This window comes from Lissotriton helveticus, chromosome 9, assembly GCF_964261635.1.
Source record: "Lissotriton helveticus chromosome 9, aLisHel1.1, whole genome shotgun sequence".
Taxonomy (NCBI): Eukaryota; Metazoa; Chordata; class Amphibia; order Caudata; family Salamandridae; genus Lissotriton; species Lissotriton helveticus.
The window spans coordinates 1,280,401,423-1,280,427,639 of NC_136070.1; the positions used below are offsets into that span (position 1 = coordinate 1,280,401,423).

At 46.5% G+C, this 26,217-nt stretch overlaps 1 protein-coding gene and 1 long non-coding RNA gene across 2 annotated transcripts in view; one reads left to right on the forward strand and one right to left on the reverse strand.

The window, feature by feature from the left end:
• The window catches only part of CCDC51 (coiled-coil domain containing 51), a 37,481-nt gene extending 20,771 nt beyond the window's left edge, over positions 1-16,710 (reverse strand). Inside the window, exons 1-2 of the mRNA XM_078661871.1 lie at positions 16,569-16,710; positions 9,363-9,692 (exon numbers count right to left, since the gene is read on the reverse strand). Coding sequence (XP_078517997.1) covers positions 9,363-9,650 — 288 coding nt within the window. The 5' untranslated portion in view covers positions 9,651-9,692; positions 16,569-16,710. The remainder of the gene's footprint in view (positions 1-9,362; positions 9,693-16,568) is intronic.
• Positions 16,711-17,207: 497 nt separating this feature from the next.
• On the forward strand, positions 17,208-25,149 carry LOC144782485 (uncharacterized). Its single transcript, XR_013601158.1, has 4 exons — positions 17,208-17,345; positions 21,762-21,817; positions 24,593-24,680; positions 24,832-25,149. It is a non-coding gene; the product is annotated as an uncharacterized LOC144782485 (long non-coding RNA).
• Positions 25,150-26,217: the final 1,068 nt, after the last annotated feature.

Genomic DNA, 26,217 nt, shown 5'->3' on the forward strand with positions numbered 1-26,217 from the left:
TCTACCTCCTGACAAGGGCCAAGTTGAGAGCACTTGACAAACGGGCAGCACACAACTCGTGATACTTACAACATTATAAATATTAATCTTGCAAACTCAATTAAAAAAAATATCAAATCGCGAATCACACAGTTGCCACAGTTTGGAATGTGATGGAATTTGGTATGTAAAATCATCACAAACTGACATGCAATCTCTCATATGAAAAATACCCAAAGTAGAACTTTCCTTAACATGGGTGACTTCTAAAACCATATCCAAGGCATCACACAGACGCCAGTTGGTGACCGCTGGTGTATAGTTGTGCGGCTATCCTACGGGCCGCCCTCATACAAAGAGGTCTGCTGCTTTGGGCCCAACCGCCATTGTTTGTGCATAAAAGTGGGCCTGTGCCTTATGCAAGATCACCTCTCAATTGCAAGGCGCTACGTACACCAGTACACAGAAAAGGACTGAACCAGAGATAGGAAGTTTACCAGTCCCCCCAAAGAATTTGGGACTATAGTCCAGGACTGACAAAAAAAAAGCATGCCTTTTTTCAGAAGAAAAGGGAGAAAACTGCCCACTGAGGTGAGAACCTTCACTCTTTGAATGAGCTGCTTCGCTCAGTGGCTATGAACTGATCTCATGAGGGATTTCAAGAAAAGCCGGAAGGTGCACTCGTGGCAAAGTCAGTCACGTAAGCAGTAATTCCAAAAAATGCTTCTTTTATTCAATCAGTCTTTAAAACCGGCACACAGCCAACGCGTTTCGTTCCCAATTGTGCCAAAAAAGAACTTCGTCAGGGCTCGAGTATCCAACCAATCAGTGATGATAAACAATATGTTTGATGAAGTAAAAACTCAAAGGGCACAATCCGCCTGAGACATGGTGTATACAGGAGTAGTCCTGCAACAAATTAATTTATAGAAATGTCTCAGAGAATTCTTAATCGTAGTACTGGGCAGGTTTCAGGTCACCACTTATTCACCCATAAATCCTGGCATGGACTTTCTAAAGCGTATCTTCGTAGGACGGCATAATAACCGGCAAAGATCTCATGAGGGCCACTGCATGGCCGGGAGAAGCCATCAAAGATTAGAAAACAATAGCCAGCCAGTTGCCTGAAGGATGCTTCAAGATTAAAAACTAAATCTGTCACTCAACATTATTCCCATGCAAGAGAGACACCCACCCTGCAATAAGCGCTTAACAAGGAGAGGCAAGAGCAGATTGGGTCTTGTAGCACAGACTACTCCCGATCACAGGGCGATCGTTTGGTGTTCACACCACTGGTTTTCCCACATTTACCCAATCGGTCACATGCATTATCAGAGAGTGACATATGCACTGAGAAGCTTATGTTCTGCCCCTTCTTGGGGGTGACTTGAAGTAAACTACGGGCCTCGCAGATACCAGTGCCCGTTCCCTGTAGAATGAGTCACACAAGACGACCGTGTCCTAAGAAATTTGAATTTCGTATGTATATGGAGCTACCTAAAATCCATAAAAAATATTTCCAACTCAGAGAAACCTATAATTTCAGGGTGCTGGTCAATCTAGAATCCTATATCTTAATATAAATATCATTTTCTAAAGCCATTTGTGCTGAAAACTAAGATCTACATTGGCAAATATTCCCATGAACCCCGACATCTAGAGTCAGTTTTGACACAGAGTCTCTCCACATCAGGTGTCTCCAGCCAGTCGATAGCTAGACACCTTCAGAGTAGCTCACGGCCTTGAGTTCATTTTCAAATAAGCACAGGGTCACATTTTCCTTTCAAACTCGAGGGAAGGTTGTTCTCATTTTACATTATCATCACCAGGCTGCAGACAGCAGGTTCTGATGATGAGCAGTGCTCAGTCAGATGCATGACACAGGCTGGGGCAAATAAGTGAACAACTGAAGCAATTCGGTGCTTATTTAATAACTCTTTAGAAAAAAAGTTCTTGTCAACTCAATAGTGGAGTATGAGAAATAAATGATGTTTTTGAATTCTTTTAAATGGGAGAAATTTAAAGTGCAGATACAGTTTCCTCATTCTGAAGATTGCTTTGCAGAAGACTTTTCTGCACTTTAAATTTCTACCATTTAAAAAAAAATTCTAGGTTTGTGTTATACATGTAACAGTGCCACAAGTACATACGACACAGGCTATCACTCATACACATATATCCCATTCATACACACACATGTTGATACATCCCCAAAGACCACACTCTCATTGACACACGTCAGCCCTGTCATAGTCAAGTCAAGTCAAGTCAAGTCAAGAGATTTATATAGCGCGCTACATACCCATAGGGTCTCAAGGCGCTTGAGGAAGGGTGGGGAATTACTTGTCGAATATCCAAGTTTTAAGTTGCTTTCTGAATGCTAGGTGGTTCTGGGTAAGGCAAAGGTGAGTGGGAAGTGAGTTCCAGGTTTTAGCTGCCAGGTAGGAGAAGGATCTACCTCCCATGGTGGTTTTGTTGATGCGAGGTACAGTGGCAAGGGCTTGGTTGGAGGATCGTAGTTGGCGGGAGGGGGTGTAGAAGGACAGTCGTGTGTTGAGGCATTCGGGTCCAAGTTCGTAAAGTGCTTTGTGTGCGTGGGTTAGGAGGCGGAAAGTAATCCTCTTATTTACGGGGAGCCAGTGGAGGTTTTTCAGGTGACCAGAGATGTGGTCTTTACGCGGGATGTCTAGTATGAGCCTGGCTGAAGCGTTCTGGATGCGTTGGAGTTTTTTCTGGAGTTTTGCGGTGGTACCGGCGTATAGGGTGTTTCCGTAGTCCAGGCGGCTCGTTACCAGTGTGTGGGTGACCGTTTTTCTAGTTCCGGTGGGGATCCAGCGAAATGTTTTTTTGAGCATGCGAAGAATGTTGAAGCAAGATGATGAAACGGCATTGACTTGTCTGGTCATCGAGAGTGAGGAGTCCAGGATGACGCCCAGGTTCCGTGCGTGGTCCGTCGGGATGGGTGCTTTTCCAAGGGCCTCTGGCCACCAAGAGTCATCCCAGGCGGAGGGGGAGTTGCCTAAGATGAGGACTTCTGTTTTGTCTGAGTTCAGTTTCAGACGGCTGTGCTTCATCCACTCGGCTACTTCTTTCATTCCTTCGTGTAAGTTGGTTTTGGCGGTGTTAGGGTCTTTGGTGAGTGAGAGGATCAGTTGAGTATCGTCAGCGTAGAACATGATGTTGAGATTGTGTTGGCGAGCGATGGCCGCAAGGGGGCTCATGTATACGTTGAAGAGGGTGGGGCTGAGTGACGATCCTTGTGGCACGCCGCAGATGACTTCAGAGGCCTCTGACTTGAATGGTGGGAGGCGGACTCTCTGGGTTCTTCCGGTGAGGAACGAGGTGATCCATTCCAGTGCTTTTCCTTGGATTCCGACGTTTCTGAGGCGCTGTAGAAGGGTGCTATGACAGACTGTGTCGAAGGCAGCGGAGAGGTCGAGGAGGATGAGGGCATTGTCCAGTAAAGTTCGAATGTCGTCTGTTGCTGCGATAAGTGCGGTCTCAGTGCTGTGTTTGGCTCGGAAGCCGGACTGTGAGGAGTCGAGGGATTTGTTGGTTTCGAGGAAGGTGGCGAGCTGGTTGTTGACAGCTTTCTCGATGACTTTGGCCGGGAATGGAAGAAGCGAGATGGGGCGTTAGTTTTTGAGTTCGGTGGGGTCAGCTGTGGGTTTTTTCAGAAGGGCGCTGAGTTCTGCGTGTTTCCAGCTTTCCGGGAAGGTGGCGGAGTTGAGGGAGCAGTTGATGACATCTCGGAGGTGTGGTGCTATGATGGAGTCTGCGTGGTTGAAGATGTGGAGTCCCTAGTCAACACATTTTTTTCCAAACAGCAGTATCCGGCTCTATGGACATTATCCTTAAAGTCAATCAAGCTGGGTGTGTCTGGTAAGACTGCGCGAGTAGCTCATGGTGATTTTCCCTGATCAGAAGTAGCTCTCTACAGAAAAGTTGGAGACTCCCACTCTACATGAATAACTCTCGAGAGGAGGCTTTAGCTTGACAGAGGACATTCTTAATAAAAGAGAGGCTCCACAGGCCGTACCGAAGGAATCCCTCAGGCAACTAGAGAACATCTGCCTCGAGAAAAGTATTTTATGTTCAAATCAGGCACATAATTGCAAATCAAGAGGTTGGCAAGTCGAGTAGCTTTGCTCCAGAGATAGTAAATGTTTTTATGGCATAATTTGAGTATAGATGGATATACAATCCAGATAACCCATTCAGAAACCACATTACACAATGGTATAATATATAGGTGATGTAATCACTCTTTAAAAGGTACCTATGAATCATTGAATGAGTTCTATATAAGGTTAAACCATTGCTCAGTTTATTAATTTACCATGCACTCCGATAAAAAGAAACTAAATTTTCTAGGATTATGGATGAAAAGTAATAACCCATCTTTCAGTGACTTTATATACTAAACTCACTGATAAAAGTTCATTACTAAATTTTCCAAGTTCGTTCTCACTCAAGGAGATTTTGCCATACGGCCGGTTTCTCCAAATACAAAAGAATCGTACACATGAGGAATTCAGACATTTTGCGGAGCAGACTTATGGAAAGAGTATTGTAAAAAAGACTTGTCAAGGCTGTACATAAACAATTGAGGTACACTAGTATGGGAGGCTTCACGAGCCAAAAAAGATAGTAATACTCCCCTGACCTGTCTCATTACCTACAGCCCATGAGCCAATACGGCTATAAAAAAGTATCAGGAAGAAATGGAAATTGCTGAAGAATTTGAATTCTATTTTTGCATTTAAAAAAGGAAAGAATAATCATCGATTTCTTGGGCGAGCTGTACGGCATCTCAACAAAAGTAAGTTCTACTTGAAGTCCATGTTAGCTTTACCACCTGTACAAGGATACTTTATATGTTGGTCCCGCTGTGCGAGTACGTTAACTGGCAAAAAAAGGGGTCTTAATAAACTGAATCCCAATCATACAGAGTTGACTTTCGAACTTTAATACTGAAAATGTCATCCAGCGCCTCACTTACCCATGTAATTCATATTATATAAGTCCGACAACACGAGTGAAAAAACAGGATTAAACAGCACAGATCAAGAATGCGATGCAGAACATCAGGGGGACCACTAGCCGTTCACTATACAGAAAGACATCACGCTTATGATCTCTCGTGGACTGTCATCACTGGGATCGCGCCAGGCTCCAGAGGGGCGCAGTTGAATCCCATCTTGCACTGTGTGAGGCAGAGTTTACTGAAGGGTTCAAAACAGCTAGAAATGGCCTGAATGGTCAAGCCAAAGTCTTCAAACTGATGGGTAGATAAACTCCCAGCTCGGGTTCAATTATAGATGTTTTGACGCAGAGTACCTGCTCAAACTCAGAAGTCACATGCCAAAAAATGTCTTGTTGTCTGACCGTATGAGATAGACAATAAAGAGTAAATTACATGTTCCGCATCTGCATATATGATTTATTCCGGGTTATTTTTTTAGTGAGCTGTATTTTTTAAAAAGATGATACTGAAATAAATCAGGCTGTGAAAGGTTAAATGAGTTAAGCAAGGCACACATCACTCCGAGGAGGCCTTGTGGTGGTATCCCACTTTAAAGGCATTGCAACATACAATCAAGGAGACACTAAGCTGTTTTTCACGAGTCCTTTTCACTGTGCTGTGGTACTAAAATGGAATTTGACCTTTGAATTCCGGTCATAAATGCGTACTGTTGATATATGTAACATGAATCATTATACCACATTTACTTTCAATGCCATTGCATAAATAAACCTATTTAGCAAACATCAATTTCCAGCTAAAGAAAAGGACAAATCAATATTAAACAATTACATTTGTTTTCTTTGCGAGTCCCAGACCCAATGCAAAAAATAAGTCTCAGGTGCCATCACAACAATCAGTTCAATATCTCCTCTCAAACGTTTTCGATAAACACCTAAACGCTCCTATTTGCACCGGTGTCTGTAAGGGAGGCCTCAGCTTTCCCTGCTTTTAACTCGCCTCATTTAGGGCAGTGCCGTCAATTTAATTTTGCACAGTTTCATTAATGTCAGTATACTTCTCAACATCACAAAAACAGCGGGCTGACGAGCCTGGGATCCCGCACCTACGCGCCTGAGTGGTACTATACCTGGCAGATATCGGCAGCCATCGGCAACCCCAGTACACGGCCTATCCCTGCTGATGAGGGGTAATACCCCGAAACACGTGTCCAGGGATGGCGAAGACAGGGAAGATAGCAGAAGATCGAAAGATGATGCATCGCGAACACTTTACTACATTGACCAGAGTCCTTAGGGGCGACACCGCCGGTGTGTGAGTAGTGTGCGACCCCACCCCCATTTGTAACTTTAAAGCTCCCTTGAGCAGCGGGCTGACGAGCCTGGGATCCCGCACCTTCGCGCCTGAGTGGTACTATACCTGGCAGATATCGGCAGCCATCGGCAACCCCAGTACACGGCCTATCCCTGCTGATGAGGGGTAATACCCCGAAACACGTGTCCAGGGATGGCGAAGACAGCGAAGATAGCAGAAGATCGAAAGATGATGCATCGCGAACACTTTACTACATTGACCAGAGTCCTTAGGGGCGACACCGCCGGTGTGTGAGTAGTGTGCGACCCCACCCCCATTTGTAACAAAAACAAGATAAGTCCTGGAATTCATGTGGGCTTTTAGGGCATACCATTTGCAGCATCTTACTCTTCATGAGACACAATAAGAATGTAAATATGTTACCGCTGAACTCTCCCAATTCTCACTGTTAAATAATACTCAGGTTACCACCCTTCTCTTACAGACCAAATCTGGATCTCCAATCGATCCCTGTCCTCCCTATGTACTACATACAGTCCCGGAACCAATCAGCTCCGCTCTTTCCCCGCTCCTTAATATTATTCTAAGTTCCGGACTTTTTCCCAGTAGCTGGAGAAAAGCATGCATCAGACCTATTCTTAAAAAGGAGTCATTGGACCCGACCGAAAACAAACATTACCGCCCAATCTCCTGTTTGCCCCTTCCAGCTAAAATGCTTAAGCATGCTATGAATCAGGAGCTCACAAAACATCTACAGATTAACCATCTACTGGACCCTACACAACATGGCTTCAGAGCCAATCACTCCACCGAATCTGCCCTGATTATAGCCACTGAAAACATCCGTAGGACCATGGATGATGGGGGAAGAGCCGCGTTGATCCTATTGGATCTAACGGCGGCGTTTGACACTGTTAACCATAGGGTCCTTGTGAACAGACTGCGGACGCTGGGAATTACGAATACTGCCCTAGCCCTTCTCGAGTCCTTCTTAAACGCCCGCACCCACCAGATCCACTGGGGGGGCCTTCAATCAGATGAGTTCCATCTCCCATGTGGGGTCCCTCAAGGATCCGCCTTGTCACCTATGCTTTTTAATCTTTATGTTACCCCCCTTGCGGTTTTGGTTAAATCGCATGGCCTGCATTTGGCTTCATACGCCGATGATACACAACTGGCTGTATCCCTTGCTCAGTCGGTGGAAACCACGGCAGCCAGTTTTAGAAACTGTCTGTCAGATGTAATGAATTCGATGAATTTACACTTTTTAAAGCTCAACACCGAGAAGACCGAGGTGATTGAGTTCGGCCAAAAACCTTCGATTTGGAGCTCCCTATGGTGGCCCCCAGAGGCTGGCACTTGCCCGCGCCGGCTACCAAAGTTAGAAACCTGGGCTTCACAATGGACAAAGATCTCTCCTGTACAGCTCAAATTAGTCAGGTCACCTCGGCTTGCTTTTTCACTTTGAAAATTCTTAGGAAAATTCTGCCCTATCTGCCTTTTTCCCTTAGGAAAACTGTGGTGGGAGCGTTGGTAATGTCCAGGGTGGCCTATTGTAACGCCCTGTACATAGGAGCAGGTGAAACACAGCTCGCTAGGCTCCAATCAATACAGAACACTGCGGCTAGAGTCCTGCTTGACCTTCCAAAAAGACATCCCACCTCAAAAGCTATTCGAGAACTACATTGGCTCCCCATCAGGCGTAGAATTCAATTTAAGGTCATGTGCCTGGTTCACAAATCTCTTTATGGCAACTCTTCTAGGCAGCTTTCCGGTCTTCTTCCCCGCTACACGCCGGTACGTACTTTAAGATCTGGTTCCCTTGACTTAATTCAAACTCCTAGAATAAAAAGAGCCGTTGGGGCGGTAGATCCTTTTCCTACCAGGCCCCCAAGCAATGGAACAGTCTGCCTACCACACTGTGCGCAGAAAAGAACCTAGCCAGGTTCAGAAGGGCCTTGAAGACCTGGCTCTTCCAGTTACCTTAATTTATCTCTGTCTTACCTTGTGTCCCATAGCGCCAAGACGCCTCGGCATAAGAGCGCTTTACAAATGGTTCAGTCAGTCAGCCAGTAAGCACCATTTCAAACAGACGCTGACTGGAAGCATGACGGCCTCTAGCTAGGACTCAGCAATGAGATGCATCATCTTGGACACAGACCATAATTTCCAATTTAGGGCGTATGTGACGTTCACTATTGGAGAAGCATGTTGATTGGGTAGTGGTATGACAGGATATGGAGACAAGCACAGGGTCAAAAGGGAGGAGAGGGGATTGGAATGAAGCATAGGTTCAATCAGATGACCCTCTTTGTGGGTAGGCCGCGGGGAAATCTCCGTCTGTCCGAGGTCTACACGGTCTCCAGCTAATGCTCTTGCCTAATGTCTGAAGGTCTTTCATAATTGCTGAAATTCTTTGAATATACTAGTGAAATTGTGAGATTGGCAGATAACAGCTCTAATGCTTGAAAAGCCTGGTCAGTTTTACATTTTACTACAACTTGTTCAAATGATAAATAAAATGAGGGATAAACAATTGGGCTGCTGTATTTGCTTAAAGACATTATGGCAAATAACTGCTCATCTCCCCCGACTAGTGCCTTGAAAGATGGAAAAGGGGTGGGGGTTGGCGGGGGCGGGACGATGACATATAGCAGTTGATCTTTAGCAATGCAGATCTATGCAGCAAGAAGTGGGTGGCTCTCCTGTTCATGTAGGAGTGAGATGTATGTTTGAGACATAGGTCTGTCATTATTGAAATTTGTGAAGTGTTTCTTCCAAGACTAATTCGGTGTTTTGTGAAGTGAAACTGGAAGAGGGTGTAGAGCACAAAACTGTGAGCAAGTGTGAAAAGTCTTCTGTATATGGTATACAAAAATAGCGGAAGGTTAACAGAATGTGAAAAGGTACATGCACATGATTTAGGAAAAAATTAAACAAAGATTGAATGTTGACAAATTGCCCTGCGTGGGAAGATGAAAAATGGGATAAGCAAGAAGAATAGTCTTCAAGGACTTTAGTAACGTGGGTACCTAAAAGTATAGTCATCAATAGAAAACATTTATTCGTGGAAACTATTTACCTCAGCCACCTTTCCTTGTGCTTCTCGGACTTCAACTAAGCCAACAAATTCTTCGTATCTGTCCCACCAACTTTTAGCCGTTGCAGACACTCTTTGTGCAGAGCTGGTGTACAGGACTTTGAGCGTCTCCCTCAATGATGGTTGTCCAGTGGAAGCAGCCGCGAGACGCTTCCTTCCATGATGTTTTGGGTTTCGGGAAGGAAACGTGCTCACTCTAAGTTTAGTCAACGGTTGACCCACTATTATAATAGAGTGGGACCGCCTCATGTTTCGACATAGGAGAGCCATGGCTTTTCACTGCATCCAACTGGAAATGTACATCTATGAATCCTGCAGAAAAGAAAACAATACATAAATATACATGGATAATGACTGAAAGTCAGAAATACTGTTACTAAAAAATATAAAGAGTATCCTCCTACACTTTAATAAACAACCTGGAGTAAATGAGACATGTTTTAGACTTAGATAGAGAACCCTAGAATAGAAAAAAGAGACTACCATTGGCATGAACCAGGAAGTTATGTCTACAGATCAGTGAGTTTTCTATGAACCCTCAGAGACATCTTGCAGGGATGAAGCAATGGACATAAAGGGAATGGGTGGTGCAGGGAAAGTTAATATTCTCATTTTGTGCTAAACATGGGATCGTTCAAAGGATGTACTGCCCTTTAAGACTGACCTTATAACTGATCTGTAGTTCCAGCTCTAGCATTTGTGAATTACTCAGCAGGGCCGCCAGAGCCTAACTGGAGTTGAGAATCCAGTGGACAAAACCAGACTAAATGAGTTTTGTGCTTTTAACATTATGTTAGGCACTGGTTTGAAACAATATGTCTCAGGCAGGCAGAAAAGAATGTCAGCATTGCACAGTTAATTGGTTAGTGTTAGAGCTTACCCAGCGATACATTGATACAGGAAGTCTGTATTTCACCAATATCACAGTGATAGCAAAACTGAATCTCACACGTATTGCCCACCCAATGAGGACATCTGCAGTGACAACATTCAAAAGAATAAAATAATCCTAAAAGTGTAAAAATCTCACAAAACAGATAAAGTGCTATTTCAGTTACCAAATGACCCACACGTTTTATGCTGTTAAACATAAGACAACCAGCATATGTCAGCCACCTTTAGAATTTTCTCAAGTGAAGACAATCTTTTCTGTTTATAAAAAATGCAGAAAACAAGTTTTTTTCAGGAAGCCTTGCCAGCAGATTGTATGAGAATTAAGCACCAGTACAACCTGTAGGAGGTCAAAAAGCACCTTACAAACCTGTAGCTCAAAGGAATCACAAAGACCACCATCCCAAGAACTTGGAAGCGTCTCCAAGGCAGTTCCCTTTGCCCACTGTGGTGTAGGGTGCCCAAGGAGAAGCGATTCCTGCAAAAGAGGCTAAACTTTCTATAATAAGCAGACAGGCAGAGCCTGGGCCACGTCTGAGATTATATTGCAAATTTTCTTAGTTCACTAGAATGTCTTGATTTAGAGAAATTCAGTAACCCTATAGACAGGTTATTTTTATCTAGCTACCGTTTATTTTATACCTACTGCGTTGCGTTAGGTAAGTTAAAATAATAAAATGTTCTGTTCTTTTTTCAAAATAAAGTGGGGAATGGACAAGCTAATTTATAGTGTACATCATAAGAGTTTCCAGTACATTCAAACAAACATCGAGAGTATTAAATGCATAAGCTTTCTACCTCCATAAAGTCAAAGCCTAAAACAAGGTATTAGGCAAACCAGTGAGCTCACAGTAGAATCCCATTCCTATAGTTCTTTGGAGTACAGCCTATATTTGTTACAAGGACTGCTCGGTTTTCCATTGGTCCCGCTGGTGCCAGAGAACCAGACCATAACCATATTTAAACTGAGGTGAGTGCATCCATTCTATACCACAGGACTGCACAATGTGGCTAGTAATGCAACCTCCACAGAGAAGGAATTCCCCTCTTTCCGTCCGCTCTCATCACAAAGCCCATTCTTCTCTCTGTATCCCTCTTTCCAAAACCTCATAGTGCCTAGCCAGCTCACCCTAGCAGCCAGGCTCCACGGCACCGGAATACCGAAACCGCCCTCAACTGGCTCCACTCCTTCCTCGTTGACAGAGACCAAAGGATCAGACTCCAACCTTTCCTCTCAGAAACCACAGAGATCAACTGCGGAGTACCACAAGGATCTTCTCTCAGTCCCACATTCTTTAACATCTACATTGCCCTCCTTACCGCTATCGGCAGACAGCATGGACTCAGCATTGTATCCTTTCGCCGATGACACCCAGCTCATCCCCTCCCTCACGAAGGACTCTGAAACAACCAAACTCAGCTTCCATGAAGCAATGAAAGACTTTGCAGCTTGGATGAGCAGCAGCTGTCTGAAACTGAACTCAGAGAAGACAGAAGTCCTAGTCCTTGGACCCTCCCCTATGCGTGGGACAACTCCTGGTGGCACACCCAACCCCCACAGACCACGTCCGAAAATCTTGGCATCATGCTCGACTTCTCTCTCACCATGACCCCACAGATCAACGCAGTCGCCTCCACCTGTTTCTACACCCTCTGCAAGACCTTCAAGTGACTCCCCCCCCACCCGAGGCAAGAAAGGCCATCACACACGCACTCATAACAAGCAGACGGCCAGGCTCGTCCTTGGCACCCTAAGACAGGAGCAAACCACCCAACACGTGCAAGACCTCCACTGGCTCCCCGTTGAGAAGAGAGTAACCTTCAAGCTACTCACCCATGCCTACAAATCCTTCAACAACAGCGGACCCAAATACCTCAACGAAAGTCTCCTTCCACGTACCCTCCGCTTTGCCGACCTCGCACTAGCAGAAACCCTCTGCATTCGAAGAACCAGAGCAGGTGGAAGAGCCTCCTCCTACATCGCAGCCTAGGCCTGGAATGAGCACTCAGTCAACACCAGACACTCCCTCACTCTGCACACCTTCAGGAGGAGCCTCAAGACCTGGCTCTTTGTCTGAACTGGAGCTGCATCCCCCTCCGACCAACGCCTTGAGACCATCACGGCTGAGTAGCATGCTTTAAACCCCCTGATTGATTGAAGGACCACCATCACATCAGAACAACAAAAAAAACTGCCATATAGGAACTAATCAATGCCAATGGACACAACAGAAAAGAACTCTTCACCGTCGTCAAAGAATTTGCCAAACCCAGCACGAAGAAAGCAGACCCCTCCCCCTACCAAGACCTCTGCGACAACCTCGCCACTGTCTTCCACCACAAGACCAAGGAGATCTACAACAGCTTCTCAACCCAAGATCCATCCTCCCCCTGCAACCACTGCACCCAATGGCTCCAGACCCCAGCAGACCATGCCCAACTGGACTACCCTCACCTCTGACGACACCCTCAGTACCATGAAAGCATCCACTCCATAGCCCCCTTAGATTCCTGCCCTCACCACATCTTCAGTGTTGGCACCTCCATCACCCCCAAACTCTGCTGCACCATCATCTGCTCCATCGAGTCCGCCACCTTCTCTGAAGACTAGAAACTTCAGAGATCAACCGCCTGCTGAAGAAACCCTCTGCCAACCCGACAAACCTCAAGAACTACAGACCCATCTCTCTGCTCTCATTCCCAGCCAAAGTCATTGAGAAGGCCATCAAATCCCAACTCTCTGAGTTAATCGAAACAAACAAATCCTGGACATCTCCCCATCGGGCTTCAGAATCAACCACAAAACCAAGATCGCACTCCTTGCCACTACAGACGGCATCCGCACCCCTCTCAACTGAGGCTAAACTGCAGCCCTCGCCCTCCTGGACCTTTCAGCCACATCCAACACCGTCTCCCACCACACCATCTGCACAAGACTCCACGACGCCAGCATCCGCGGCAAAGCACTAGAATGGATCAACTCGTTCCTCACCATCTGAACACAGAGAGTCAGACTTCCACCGTTCTACTCAGACCCCAAAGAGATCAGCTGCAAAGTGCCTCAGGGGTCCTCCCTGAGCCCCAACCTATTCAACATCTACATGGCCCAGCTTGTAGCCATCGTCAGAAACCACAGACTCACCAGCGTAACCTCCGCCAATGACACCCAACTGATTCTCCCACTCACCGACGAACCCACAGCCGACATGAGCAACCTCTACAATGGGACCTCAAGACCTGGCTCTTCGACTGAACCGCAGATCTCCTCCCCCCGACACAGCACCTTAAGATCTTAACGGGTGAGTAGTCGTGCTCTACAAGAAACCAGATTGATTAATTCTCCTTATGCTTCCCTTGTACAATGAAGTGACTTTATTCCCTTCTCTCCTTTCCCAGTCTCCTTGTGGAACAGTGGAAGGCAGGGTGGCCAGAACTTTAAACTTAAAAACAGAGCTCACCACAAAAGAATAGAAATATACCGCAGGCTTTGGGCACAGAATGACTTAATTGAGAGCACTCACCAGCATAGAAAACCATGGCCATAAAGCACTATGGTAGACATTTTGGTATTTTCGTGGTGAAAGTTAAAGGGAAAATTAGATGCAACTTTGAAATATGGTATTCATCACTTATAGTGCTACTTGATGAGTGCAGCAAAATTAATCCTGCACAGCTTCACAGGAATAATTCAATTGTGCTTACATCTTTTCTCTTTTAAGTCTGGACATGTAGTACATTTAGAGACATCTGCTGGGGCAGAAGTAACTTAATACTCCTCTTAATACTTGGGTTGGCACTGCAGGGTGGATGCAGTGGGGGCTGTCCATGGTGACATGGGAAACCACCATCAGGCAGGAATGCTTCATATGGCTCCAGTGCTACCACCAGAGGTCGGGTGAGAAGGGTGCCCAGGGAGGACGGGCGTGGGTGGCTGTTATAACTTACCTGTTGCCATTCCTCTTCCCTAGCTACGTCTTCCCTACTGCTCGACCAGAATGTGTGCTGGAATGTGTGATGATGTCATGGAATGCTTGGGTGCTTGGTTATGTGTGAAAGAGTCAGTTGGTGGATGCAGACTGAGCAGCAGGGAGGCTGTTCCTGGTGGCGTTATTCTTCCATCTACTTCTCTTCTTCTACCTAACTTACCCTGGAATTAAGCCTGAATAAAGCTATCCTGGTTTGTATACCTGGCTCATGGACTTTCTATTTACAACAGAGGCACTGCAGGGTGGATGCAGAGGGGGGTGTCTACAGTGACATGGGCCACCAACATCAGGCAGGAATGCTTCATGTAGCTCTAGTGCTACCACCAGAGGCCTAGCGAGTACGGTGTCCGTGGAGGGCTGGCACTGCAGGGTGGATGCGGAGGGGGCGTGTATACAGTGACATGGGTGACCACCATCAGGCAGGAATGCTGTTTGTGGCTCCAGTGCTAACACCAGAGGCCTGGTGAGTAGGGTGTCCGCAGAGGAGGGTCTGGGGTGGCACTGCAGGGTGGATGCAGAGGGGGGGGTGTATACAGTGACATGGGCCACCACCCTGAGGCAGGAATGCTTTGCGTGGCTCCAGTGCTACCACAAGAGGTATGGTGAGATAGGTGCTAGGGTGGATGCAGAGGGGGGCGTGAGTGGCACTTTGCGGTGGATGCAGTGGGGGCGTGGGTGGCACTGCAGGGTGGATGCAGAGGCGGCGTGGGTAGCACTTCAGGGTGGATGCAGAGGCGGCGTGGGTGGCTCTGCAGGGTGGATGCAGAGAAGGGCATTAGTGGCACTGCTGGGCGGATGCAGAGGGAGGCGTGGGTGGCAGTGCATGGTGGATGCAGGGGGAGTGTGGGGGGCACTGCAGGGTGTTTGCAGAGGGGGCGTGGGTGGCACTGCAGGGTGTATGCAGAGGGGGCGTGGGTGGCACCTCAGGGTGGATGCAGAGGGGGTGTGGGTGGCACTGCAGGGTGGATGCAGAGGGGGTGTGGGTGGCACTGCAGGGTGGATACAGAGAGGGCATGGGTGCAGAGGGGAGCGTGGGTGGCACTGCAGGGTGGATGCAGGGGGGCGTGGATGGCACTGCAGGGTGGATGCAGAGGGGGCGTGGATGGCACTGCAGGGTGGATGCAGGGGGGTGTGGATGGCACTGCAGGGTGGATGCAGAGGAGGGTCTGGGGTGGCACTGCAGGGTGGATGCAGAGGAGGGTCTGCGGTGGTACTGCAGGGTGGATGCAGAGGGGGGTGTGGGGGGCACCACTGGGTGGGTGCAGAGGGGAGCATGGGTGCAGAGGGGGCATGGGTGGCACTGCAGAGGGGGTAAGGGTGGCACTGCAGGGTGGATGCAGAGGGGGCGTGGGTGCAGAGGGGAGCGTGGGTGGCACTGCAGGGTGGATGCAGAGGGGGCGTGGGTGGCACTGCAGGGTGGATGCAGAGGGGGCGTGGATGGCACTGCAGGGTGGATGCAGAGGGGGTGTGGATGGCACTGCAGGGTGGATGCAGGGGGGGTGTGGGTGGCACTGCAGGGTGGATGCAGAGGAGGGTCTGGGGTGGCACTGCAGGGTGGATGCAGAGGAGGGTCTGGGGTGGTACTGCAGGGTGGATGCAGAGGGGGGTGTGGGGGGCACCTCTGGGTGGATGCAGAGGGGAGCATGGGTGCAGAGGGGAGCAGGGGTGCAGAGGGGGGACATGGGTGCAGAGGGGAGCATGGGTGAAGAGGGGGCATGGGTGCAGAGGGGGGCATGGGTGCAGAGGGGGGCATGGGTGCAGAGGGGGGCATGGGTGCAGAGGGGGGCATGGGTGCAGAGAGGAGCAGGGGTGCAGAGGGGAGCAGGGGTGCAGAGGGGAGCAGGGGTGCAGAGGGGAGCAGGGGTGCAGAGGGGAGCAGGGGTGCAGAGGGGAGCAGGGGTGCAGAGGGGAGCAGGGGTGCAAAGGGGGGACATGGGTGCAGAGGGGAGCAGGGGTGCAGAGGGGGGACATGGGTGCAGAGGGGAGCATGGGTGAAGTGGGGGCAGGGGTGCAGAGGGGGGCATGGGTGCAGAGGGGGCATGGGTGCAGAGAGGAGCAGGGGTGCAGAGAGGAGCAGGGGTGCAGAGGGGAGCAGGGGTGAAGAGGGGAGCAGGGGTGAAGAGGGGGGCATGGGTGCAGAGGGGGGCATGGGTGCAGAGGGGGGCATGGGTGCAGAGGGGGGCATGGGTGTCACTGCAGAGGGGGTGTGGGTGGCACTGCAGGGTGGATGCAGAGGGGATCGTGGGGGGTCAGTGCCAGCTGCAGATGACCCCTCCCTGCCAGTCACCTTCAACAGAGCCTCATGTCTCACCTGGACAGCGGCTGCACCTGCTCATCTCCAGCACCTGGTTCCAGGGGGGGTCCACGGGAAGCCTGGGGGCAACGGGGGCTTCCCACGGACACCTGCTCGAGCTCCTGCCCTGCGCTTCCGGGCCGGGTGTCACGTGACCCGCGTCAAGTCATGGCTCCGCCATCTTTGTTGTGGGTAATAATGGCCGTCATGGAAAGAGAAGACAGACAAAGCACGGCGGGCGTTCAATCATTGTCACGGCGGCCGCCATCTTGAAAAGGTTATGTCTTCTAACCTTTCAGTACGTAAGAATACTCGGAAACGTTCTTGTAATGACGAATCCCTATTTGCCGTCACAACACTCGTTTTTTTCATAATGAGAATGACCGGTCAATTTCTTTGGCAATTCTGACCGCGCTTTATGTTTCTGAATGCATGAAAGGCCTCTTCAGTTTTTGGCCGACCATATCAAAGTAAAATCCGTTTTAAAATGGACTATTTGAAAAAAATGGACTACATGATACAGTGCAAAGAATGTAGCTCTATTTTTATAATATTCGTTCTTTCCATGAGACGAAGAGCCCCAGCCTCACGTTGACTCCGCTCTACCGCCCGGAAACGCTCCGGCGTCGACGTCACTCCGTCCGGCGCATGAGACCGGAAGTACATGAGCCCAGCACGCTGCTGCGTGGATTGTACTTCCGGTGCGAATCTTTTGCCGCGCGCGGTGCTTTCTGTAGCTTTGTGAAGGGAGAAGCGCCTCGACCGTCCATAGCGCCAAGATGTCCGGCAGAGAAGGTGCGCGCGGTTTCTGGGGGTGAGGGGTGCCGTGGGCTGCCTCCGGGGGGTGAGGGGCTGCTTGCGGCCTCCGGGGGCGTGCGAGGGTGGTGGGGTTAGGGAGGGCCGAGCTGCGCCCCCCTCCCCCCCCCCCCCCCCCCCCCCCCCCCCCGGTACCATAATCTTAACACTCCCGTCCCGGACTTTTCATTTATTTATTTACGAATGAGTGCTTTATCTGCTTCTGTGCAGTTGAACGGATTGAAGACTACAACTCCCAGAATGCATCCTTTTTAAAGGGTCACTGTAGTATGCTGCTCAGCCAGGGCGTGTGAAGTTTACAATGTTGAATGTTGGTATGATTGGATCAGATGCTGAATGGGCTGAGCAGAGCACAGACTGCTCCTGGTGGGGCTCTCTTCCTGAATACTACTGGAATAAATACATCATTGAATTTACAAAGAATGGACTGCCCTCATTTATTCCATTACACTCACCCACAGCGGCAGGTGTTTTTCGGGGTAATTGGCGTGATACAACCCCCCCCCCCTCTTCCAGATGGAGCTACCTGAGCTTAAATTGGAATATATGTTCTGTTAAATATCCTTCTCATCATTGAAACTTTATTTCGGCTATTATAGTCATAAAACAAAAAATATACTTCTATAGCGCACGTCCACCCGTAGGTGTCTTGGCGCTTGCAGGTCATGAGCTTCCAAGCTAGAGCATTACTGGTTCCTGAATAGGCAGGTCTTACGTTATGAAAGCAAGGAGGTGGGTAAGATGCATAAAACTCCTTCCTCCCCCTTTCACTTTCCTGGTTCTTGTGGTGGTAATCCATTTTGCATTGGGTGAACGGAGAAGTCTTCTTGGTGAATGCCAGTTGCAAACTTTCCACAGAAATTTTGGTCCATCTCTGTGTAAAGCTTTATGGGCTACACAGTGATTTGGATTTAATCCGTTGTCGCACCGGGAGCCAGGGCACCTCCGGATATCGACTGGTATTTGGGGATGTCCAAAGCTATACTGGCTGCTGCGTTCTGCACTGCCTGGAGCTTATCAAGTAGTTTAACTTGGACATTCATGTATACACCAGTACATTAGTCCAGTTTTAATAATATCAGTGAGGAAATAAGCCATTCTGGTGTCTGGGAATGAAAGGGAGCATTTTCTGCAAGGTTCTGATGGTAAAAAATGAGGAGGATACTACTTTTGCCACCTGTTCCTCATATCTGAGCTTATTGATGATCAATCCAAGATTTTTAGCCTTAGTCACCGGAATGGGAGGAGACCCTAAACTGTCCGCCCACAACGCCAGAGAGCATGCTGGAGAGAGATTTCCAAAAAGAATAACCTCTGTGTTACTCTAGTTTTAGTTTTAAGCAATGTCTACTCATCCAGTTGCTTAAAGCAGTCATGCAATAATGTAATCTTGGAGGATAGTTGATATTATCCACAGCTGATACGGCCAGTTGGGTATCGTCTGCATAAGATGTTGGATTTAGGTTAAAACTTTTAATTAGAGGGTGAAGTTCACAAACATAGATATTAAAAAGTGTTAGGCTCAGCGCAGAGCCCTGTATGACTCCACATGGCAAAGTAAAAGGTGAGGATTTAAACAGACCCAGATTTAGAACATGAGATCTCTGATGGAAAGGAAGTTAGTAGTTTGGGAGCTTTACCTTTAACCACTATGGGGTTCAAACAAAGGGCCAATAATCAATTGTCCACCGTGTCGAATGCTGCAGAGAGGTCAAGCAGGATGAGTGCAGCTGACCCTCAATCATCCAATCCCTTTCTTATCACTAAAGTGGTTTTTATCAGGGCAGTCTCTGTACTGTGATGCACTCTAAACCCAAACTGACTTGGGGTACAAAAATTGGTTCTCTAAAATTTAATTGGATAACTCTGCATTGATTATTTTTTCCACAATTTTGGCCAGCAAAGGAAGTCTTGAGATGGGACGATAGTTTGAACCATCACATGCATCAAGAGAGGGCTTTTTTTATGATAGGGAGGTTTAGCTTGTTTCCAGAGTACAGGAAATGTCCCTTGCTCGAACATTTTGATTGAATACTAATGAAAGATGAGAGGCGCTCAGATTTGCGAGATTTAGGATCCTAGGGGGGACATGCATCGTTAGGAGAACCTTATTTGGCCTGAATGTTCTTGGGTTTAATTGTTGGATTTTGCAAAGAAAACTACATTACACAATACAACGCCCCTGGTCTTGTAATAGAATTAGAAATGTATAATGTAGTATGGACTGTGGGGGCAAGCATCTGTGCAGGAGCTGGTGACTCCACTATGCTGCTGCTCCTCTTTCTGTGGTCTATTACTTCCAATAAATTCTAATTTAAATATGATTGGACTCCGGATTTCACTACACTTACTTTTCATGAGTAAGTTGTTTATAAAATAGTAGTGAAGGCCAGTGGGTTGAACTCATTCTTTGGATGTTGCGTTTATCACATTATGCCTAGATAGGGATTTTCTGCTTAATCTGTAAATGTATAACAATGTGTGAGACTTTATAGGCTATATTGCCTTTTTTATGCAGCATGATTTAGGTTGGCTTGCCACATGGTCCTCCTAATGGCTCTGGCAGTGATAGCGAGCTGCAGAGTGGTTTTGAGCAGTCAATATGATATTGAGAGCTATATTTCCTGCGTTTTTGTGTGTGGGGAGTAAAAGCACCCGAAATGCAAAATGACAGGTCAGCAAATATTTGCATTATCAAAACGGCGCATGGCTCAATGGAGGCTCATGTGTCTGCAAAGTGCGTTTAAGAACAGTGGCTGGTATGCAAACTATCTGTGGGTGTCTTGTGAATGTGTGCTTTCTTATGTGGGATCAATCTAGTTTGTTTTGTGATCTTCAATGAGGTTATGGCCTGAATAATATTGTAGTTGCATTTATATATCATGTACTACCCGGATGAGGCATCAAAGCGCTTTTCGGCGAGTCGCTCGCTACCCCAGGACACAAAGGATTAGTGGTGACTTAGTATAGGGAGATATGAAATTAGTTTGAGCGGTGGACATGTGAGTTTATTTGGATTGAAAAAGGATAGTGGCAGGATAAAAGAGGGAAGGGTTTGCTGAAATAGAATGACCTTGCATAAATTAACGGACCCTGCAAAACGAGACCGCTTGTAATGCAAGGCTTGCTCAGGGACACTACTTGAACATGCATTAAGCTCGCTGGCTCAACAACAGCCATCTTTAGCATACCGTATATATAGGTAGAACTAAGTATCACTGGTTGAGCAAAGTATTTGCCTAAACTATGTTGTGAAGTATTGGAAGGTTCCCCAGATTCCCCATCCCATGGCATGTAGAGATCACACACTTTGCCACAACCATCTTTCTTCTCCGATTCGTTATATGCTTATATCTGATCCAGCATTCTTAGCGTGTCGTCCACCATGTGTGAGAGCCGGTTCAGTGCTCTGACATTGACGGAAGCCAGATTGGAATTGGTCCAGAAGTTGGAACTGTTCTATGTGGTTGCCAAGTTAGACCTGCATACATTTTTCAAGGAGCTACGCCAGAGTCTGAATGTTGGAGATTGTGTGGAAGTTGTTTAGGTCCGAGCGATAGGGGTTACCTGCTCTACTTTTAGGCAGTCCGGGATAGTGCCTTCCCGAAGCGAGGCATTTACTGTCTTGGTCCAAAGTGGGCGTATAGAAGATTTGATCTGTCTGAAGGTAACGGATTATTGAAGTGGTTTGAGAGTTTCAGCACCGCAACAGTCAACAAATATTTAATCCAAGTGATTTATAAAGCTTACCAAAAATGCATAATGAGCCGCCTGAAGTCCAGAAGAGTTTTGTCTGTCTTCTAGTGTTAATGGCCAGTTATTGGGAGCTTATTTATCGATTTTTTTGTAGATTTCAGCTTTTGCTTATTCAGACACTTAACAAGTGTTGGAAATATCTACAGTAGTCTTGGCAGTTCATCCCCCGTTCACTCCATGTGCACGCTGGTACCTGATATGCCAGGTTTGCTGGGTATTAATAGAACTTTACATGTTATTTATATCCCAGCATTGCTCCAGTTTAAATCTGTAAACTTTCATTGTAATTTGTTTTAAGTTATATTTGTTTTTATTACTGTGCCCAATAATTAGCTTTGCAATGCTTAAAAGGTGGAACGCAAATTAAAGATTAATCACTTGTATACAGATACCACATTGTTCTTGCGAGTATTATTTTCAGGGGCGGGTGGGACAAGGATACAGTGACTTTCAATCCCTATGTTAATTCCAGGATGTACTTTGATTACATACACTGTTTCTGTGTTACTGGGATATCTTGAGTCAGTGGCTTGCTTTCTAAATATGGGCACAAAACAAAGTTGCTATGTAAACTGTATATTGTAGTGGGTTTATGAATGTTAAAATATCAACATTGGTGTCTTTCTTCCCCTTTTACAGGTGGTAAAAAGAAGCCGTTGAAGCAAGCTAAGAAACAGTCTAAAGATGTGGATGAGGTATGCAAAGAGTGTTGAGAATTGATGCTTTGAGTCGCTTTCTCTTTGCCTGCTCGAGACTGCTTTGTGCCATGTTCGGTTTACCGCTACCCTTACGCGAAGAGTGCGTGGCACACAACTGCTGGTTCGTTGCCACACTGCTAATTTAAAACATCTGTGACGGTGTTAAGTGTGTGGAGCTTCAGTTTTAAAGTTAAGGGATCTGCTTAATATTAAGCTTATCCATTTTATTTTTCGGATTTAATTTTTTTTCAAAATGATCTGTGTGCTCAAACCTTTTGTTCAAGTGATGTGCAGTAAACACATTGCACAGAAGTTTTGCTGTACTACAACACACTGTCCCCTGACTTCTTTATACTTGTCTTTTAACTAAAAGCTCATGGGAAATGTTGATCGTTCAAACACCCAGTATATGCTTTTCATTGTTTTTGGGGCTCTGCTTTAGTGGGGGCGGTACTAAATAAAGCGTTTCCACACCAGAGCTACTGGCTTCTTCTATCACAGATATGAAGGCAATAATCTCATGCAGCATGATACAGGAGGCAGATCCAGTTCTGTCTTGCCTGAGGGAACACACTGTGCAGTACGTTATCTTCCCCTTTTGAGGTAGACAAATAGAAAGATGCCAATACCTATATTTGTATGTCTCTGTTGAGGTTTCCCCTCTCCTTGGATGAAAGCCTTGTTCCGATCGACTCACATTTCTCTAAGAGAATTTAAGCATCACTCAGTGTACGGTTAGCATGTCCCCCTGACATCACAATAGAGTTCTCTGATGACAAAACCGTTAAAACACAGGGAGTAGGCTTGCAAGATTTGTTCCGCCCTCTGCATAAAAGTCAGAGCTGTCCAGAAGACTTACTGCAGAAGAAGAAAGATGGCACCTTGGCAAAGAGGAAGTTGCAAAGCGAGGGGCTGCAGAGGAATGGTTGCAAGTCTGTACTATTGCAAAGCAGAGGGAAATAGCTGTGCCAGTGAAGAATGTTAAATATACCAGACGTATCAAATGTAGGAGGCATTCTGTAGTCACCGTAACTATCAGACTTGCGTTCTGCAAACACTTTTCAACAAGGCAACCCTCAAGTGTACAAAATAGTGTACACCGCCTTTCAGGAATGATTATCGAAGTGAGCCTTCAACTCCAAGAGTTTGTTAGGTGGGTAACAAACAATCAAAACTCTTCTCTACCACAATACTCTGTGAAAATCAATTAACAAAATACATCTCTCAACAGTCCGTTATCAAACACCCATTGGCATTAACATGCATTTCACAATAAATGTCTTTCCTGTTACCTTTGTTGTAACTTTTGTATAATAAACAGAACAGGCCTCTTGCACTCATCATTCGCTGATCACCATAAGCTGCTGTGTCCTCCTGTATTGAGCTTAAGCTTTCAGACAAAGCAAAACGTGCAATATAAGTACACTTATTCAACAGAAACACACAATTTATGCCTAATTAAATGCTGTGCTCAAAGGCAACATGTGGGTGGAACAAAAATCCCACTTCTAGTAGTACTTTTCAGACTTCTTTTTCTGCTCAAAACCGACCGTCTGGTTCACCAGTGCAGTCATTGGGCCACCTGCACCTGTGGATAAGAGATAATGTATGTAAGCACTGATATTGTTGTGGGTAGCATTTCATCCTCTCATTGTATCCACTCCACCGGATGTCTTATCCCCTTCTCAAAAGGGTAGCCCAGTTTGTATGACTGCCTTGTTTGCACCTCAACCAGAGCAACATGGGGCTCCCCTGACCATGTTGGGCCTATTCAAGTAAGGTTCTCTCCTAAAGTCTGGAAGTGCCAGCATTGCATTGGGGTTACAATTCACCCTAGCTCAGTGTTTGATCTGTATGGCCTCACTTTCTGGCAGCATTCCTCCTTTTGCAACCTTCTCATCCACTCGGGCAGATACCCTATGCTGTACATTTACCAAACCCGTTTTCATCCTTTTGACTCCAACTCCCCAAAAAACTATTGCGCTGTAATTTTCCTCCACACCATGGTCCAGTCTCTAATCCCCCCTGAGACTTCTCTACAAACTAGTCTGCCTAAAGATTGACACACACACTAAACGTGCATAATTTGCTCCCTGCTGCCCCCCTTCTGTTTGCCTCACCCTACCCCCTCCACTCCACCCCTGTACCAAGCTTTACTCTGCCTGTCCGTGAAACATCAGCTGCTCCCGATTCTGCCCATTATGGACATTCGTCACATCCAAGCATTGTTCTGCAGTTGTCTTCCCTGTGCAGTTTGAAACGTCTGGTGACCTGTAGCACACATCAATAGTGGCAGCCTTTTAGACTTGAGGCTTTGTGCATGGAGCATGTGGGGTCTGGTGGAAGCTGTAATGCAGAACCCAAAATATAATGGAGAAATCTGAAAGCAAATTATTGGATGATTCCCATAAGCACGGTTGTCGTTTACATACACTGTATACTTTGTTGTTTGAGGCAAGAGTATGTAAAATGAGCCTTTCTCTCTGTTTTGGAAGCCGCACTTAGAACTAGGGTCTCCTGGTTCCGAGCTCCTAAAATACGTCTAGAGCCTTCTTCTGTTCCGTGTTTCCATTAGCTGGGGATTGATGGTTTATATCGTTGATGTGCGTGCTTTATCCTGGTTCCCAGCTCCTAAAATACGCCTAGAGCCTTCTTCTGTTCCGTGTTTCCATTAGCTGGGGATTGGTGGTTTATATCGTTGATGTGCGTGCTTTATAAATGTTATTTTGTTGTTGATGAAGACACCAATGGTTGACTCTGGTTTTCCCACAGGAAGATGCCGCTTTCAAACAGAAGCAGAAGGAAGAGCAAAAAAAACTGGATGAATTGAAAGCAAAGGCCTCCCAGAAGGGTCCTCTCAGTAAGTTCAAAGATTGCGCAAGCTTTATAGGCACGGCTGCGTCCTCTAATTTCACACACTTTATGGACCATTTACCAAAAGGAAATGTAGGTTTGTATTTGTGTCGCAATCGAGGTTTCTGTGATTTAATTTGTATGTTCTGTTGTTGCAGCTGGTGGTGGAATCAAGAAGTCTGGCAAAAAATGATATGATACTGGAGAACCTCTCAGATTTTTGTGTTTGAAGCAATGAGCGTCACAGGACCTACCTGGGTTGCAACTTGTTCTGTTCCTTGTAAACCTGTCTAAAATCAGATGGTTGTGTTTGTGCATCTAAGATATTAATGGATACAAGTTGTAAATGCAGCAAAATTTGATTACTGCTGTAAGTTGTTTTACTGAGCTGGCTGCTGAGAAGTATTAAATAGATTTTCACGGCATCGTTCACACTCTTTTATAATGCAATAAAACACAGTAGTTTTGCATTATTATTTCTGGCGTCCTGTCTTTTTAATATAGTTGGCTATGCTGAACGTGGGGTTTGCTGAGAATTCCATAACTACTGCCTTTCTTTGTATATTAATAGCATTACACTTGTCACAGTTGTCCACATTGTAGTTGTACTGGTAAAAAGTGACAAGTTTTTTTAAGAACAAACTTTATTGGCATTTGTCTTACCCACAATATAACCAAAAACAATACTGTATGTGTATACAGATGGAAATAATATTGAAATACGTGAGCAATATTATGCTTTTCATGTAAATAGAGGACATAGAAAAGGAGAAAGAAAAAGAACCAAGTATAACGAAAAAACCTGCTGCCTTACCGGAGGTCGAAGTATTGTCCGTATGAAGTGTCCAGGTCTCCATCTGCTATTTGAACGACACAACACAATTCCATAAGCAATTCGGTAGCAGTGTGTATACATTTGTATTAATTGTGGGGCAGAACCTCCAAATCTAATGGTGTGGGCTGTGACGGCGGTGTCAGACTAATCCCTCTGAAATCTGCCCATCGATGTCATATGCATATGTGTTTGTGGGGGTAGCCACGAGCTTTGAAGACCGGTTCTCCCAACCGCATTCAGAAGTCCAACCCACGCTTCTATACCCCCAATGGGGGTGGGGATGGTGCCTTCCATAATCGGGCTATTTCGTGCTTGGCTACAGTCAAACCTAGGAACGATAAATGACGTTTATATGTTGCCCCCAATATCCTCTGCAGTGTGTAGTAGCGCCAGCTGTGGTGGATTTGGTATAGCCCAACCCAGCACCTCAGCCAGACAGCTGTTCACACCCCTCCAAAACCTGTCCTGTGCATGTCCACACTGTATAAATAAAGGTGGCCTCATCCACACCGCAGCAGAGACACTCTGGAGAGGCAACAAGACCCGCCTTGTGAAGCCTTGATTGAGTAAGCTATATTCTGTGTAAGTATTTGAATTGTATTAGTCGTAATCGAAATGTGACAAGTTTTCATTGGGTGCTGCCATATTTCATGTTCCTAAATCTGTATCGCAGACTAAATCATCAGAGTTGGTGTTGCATTTATGTTGC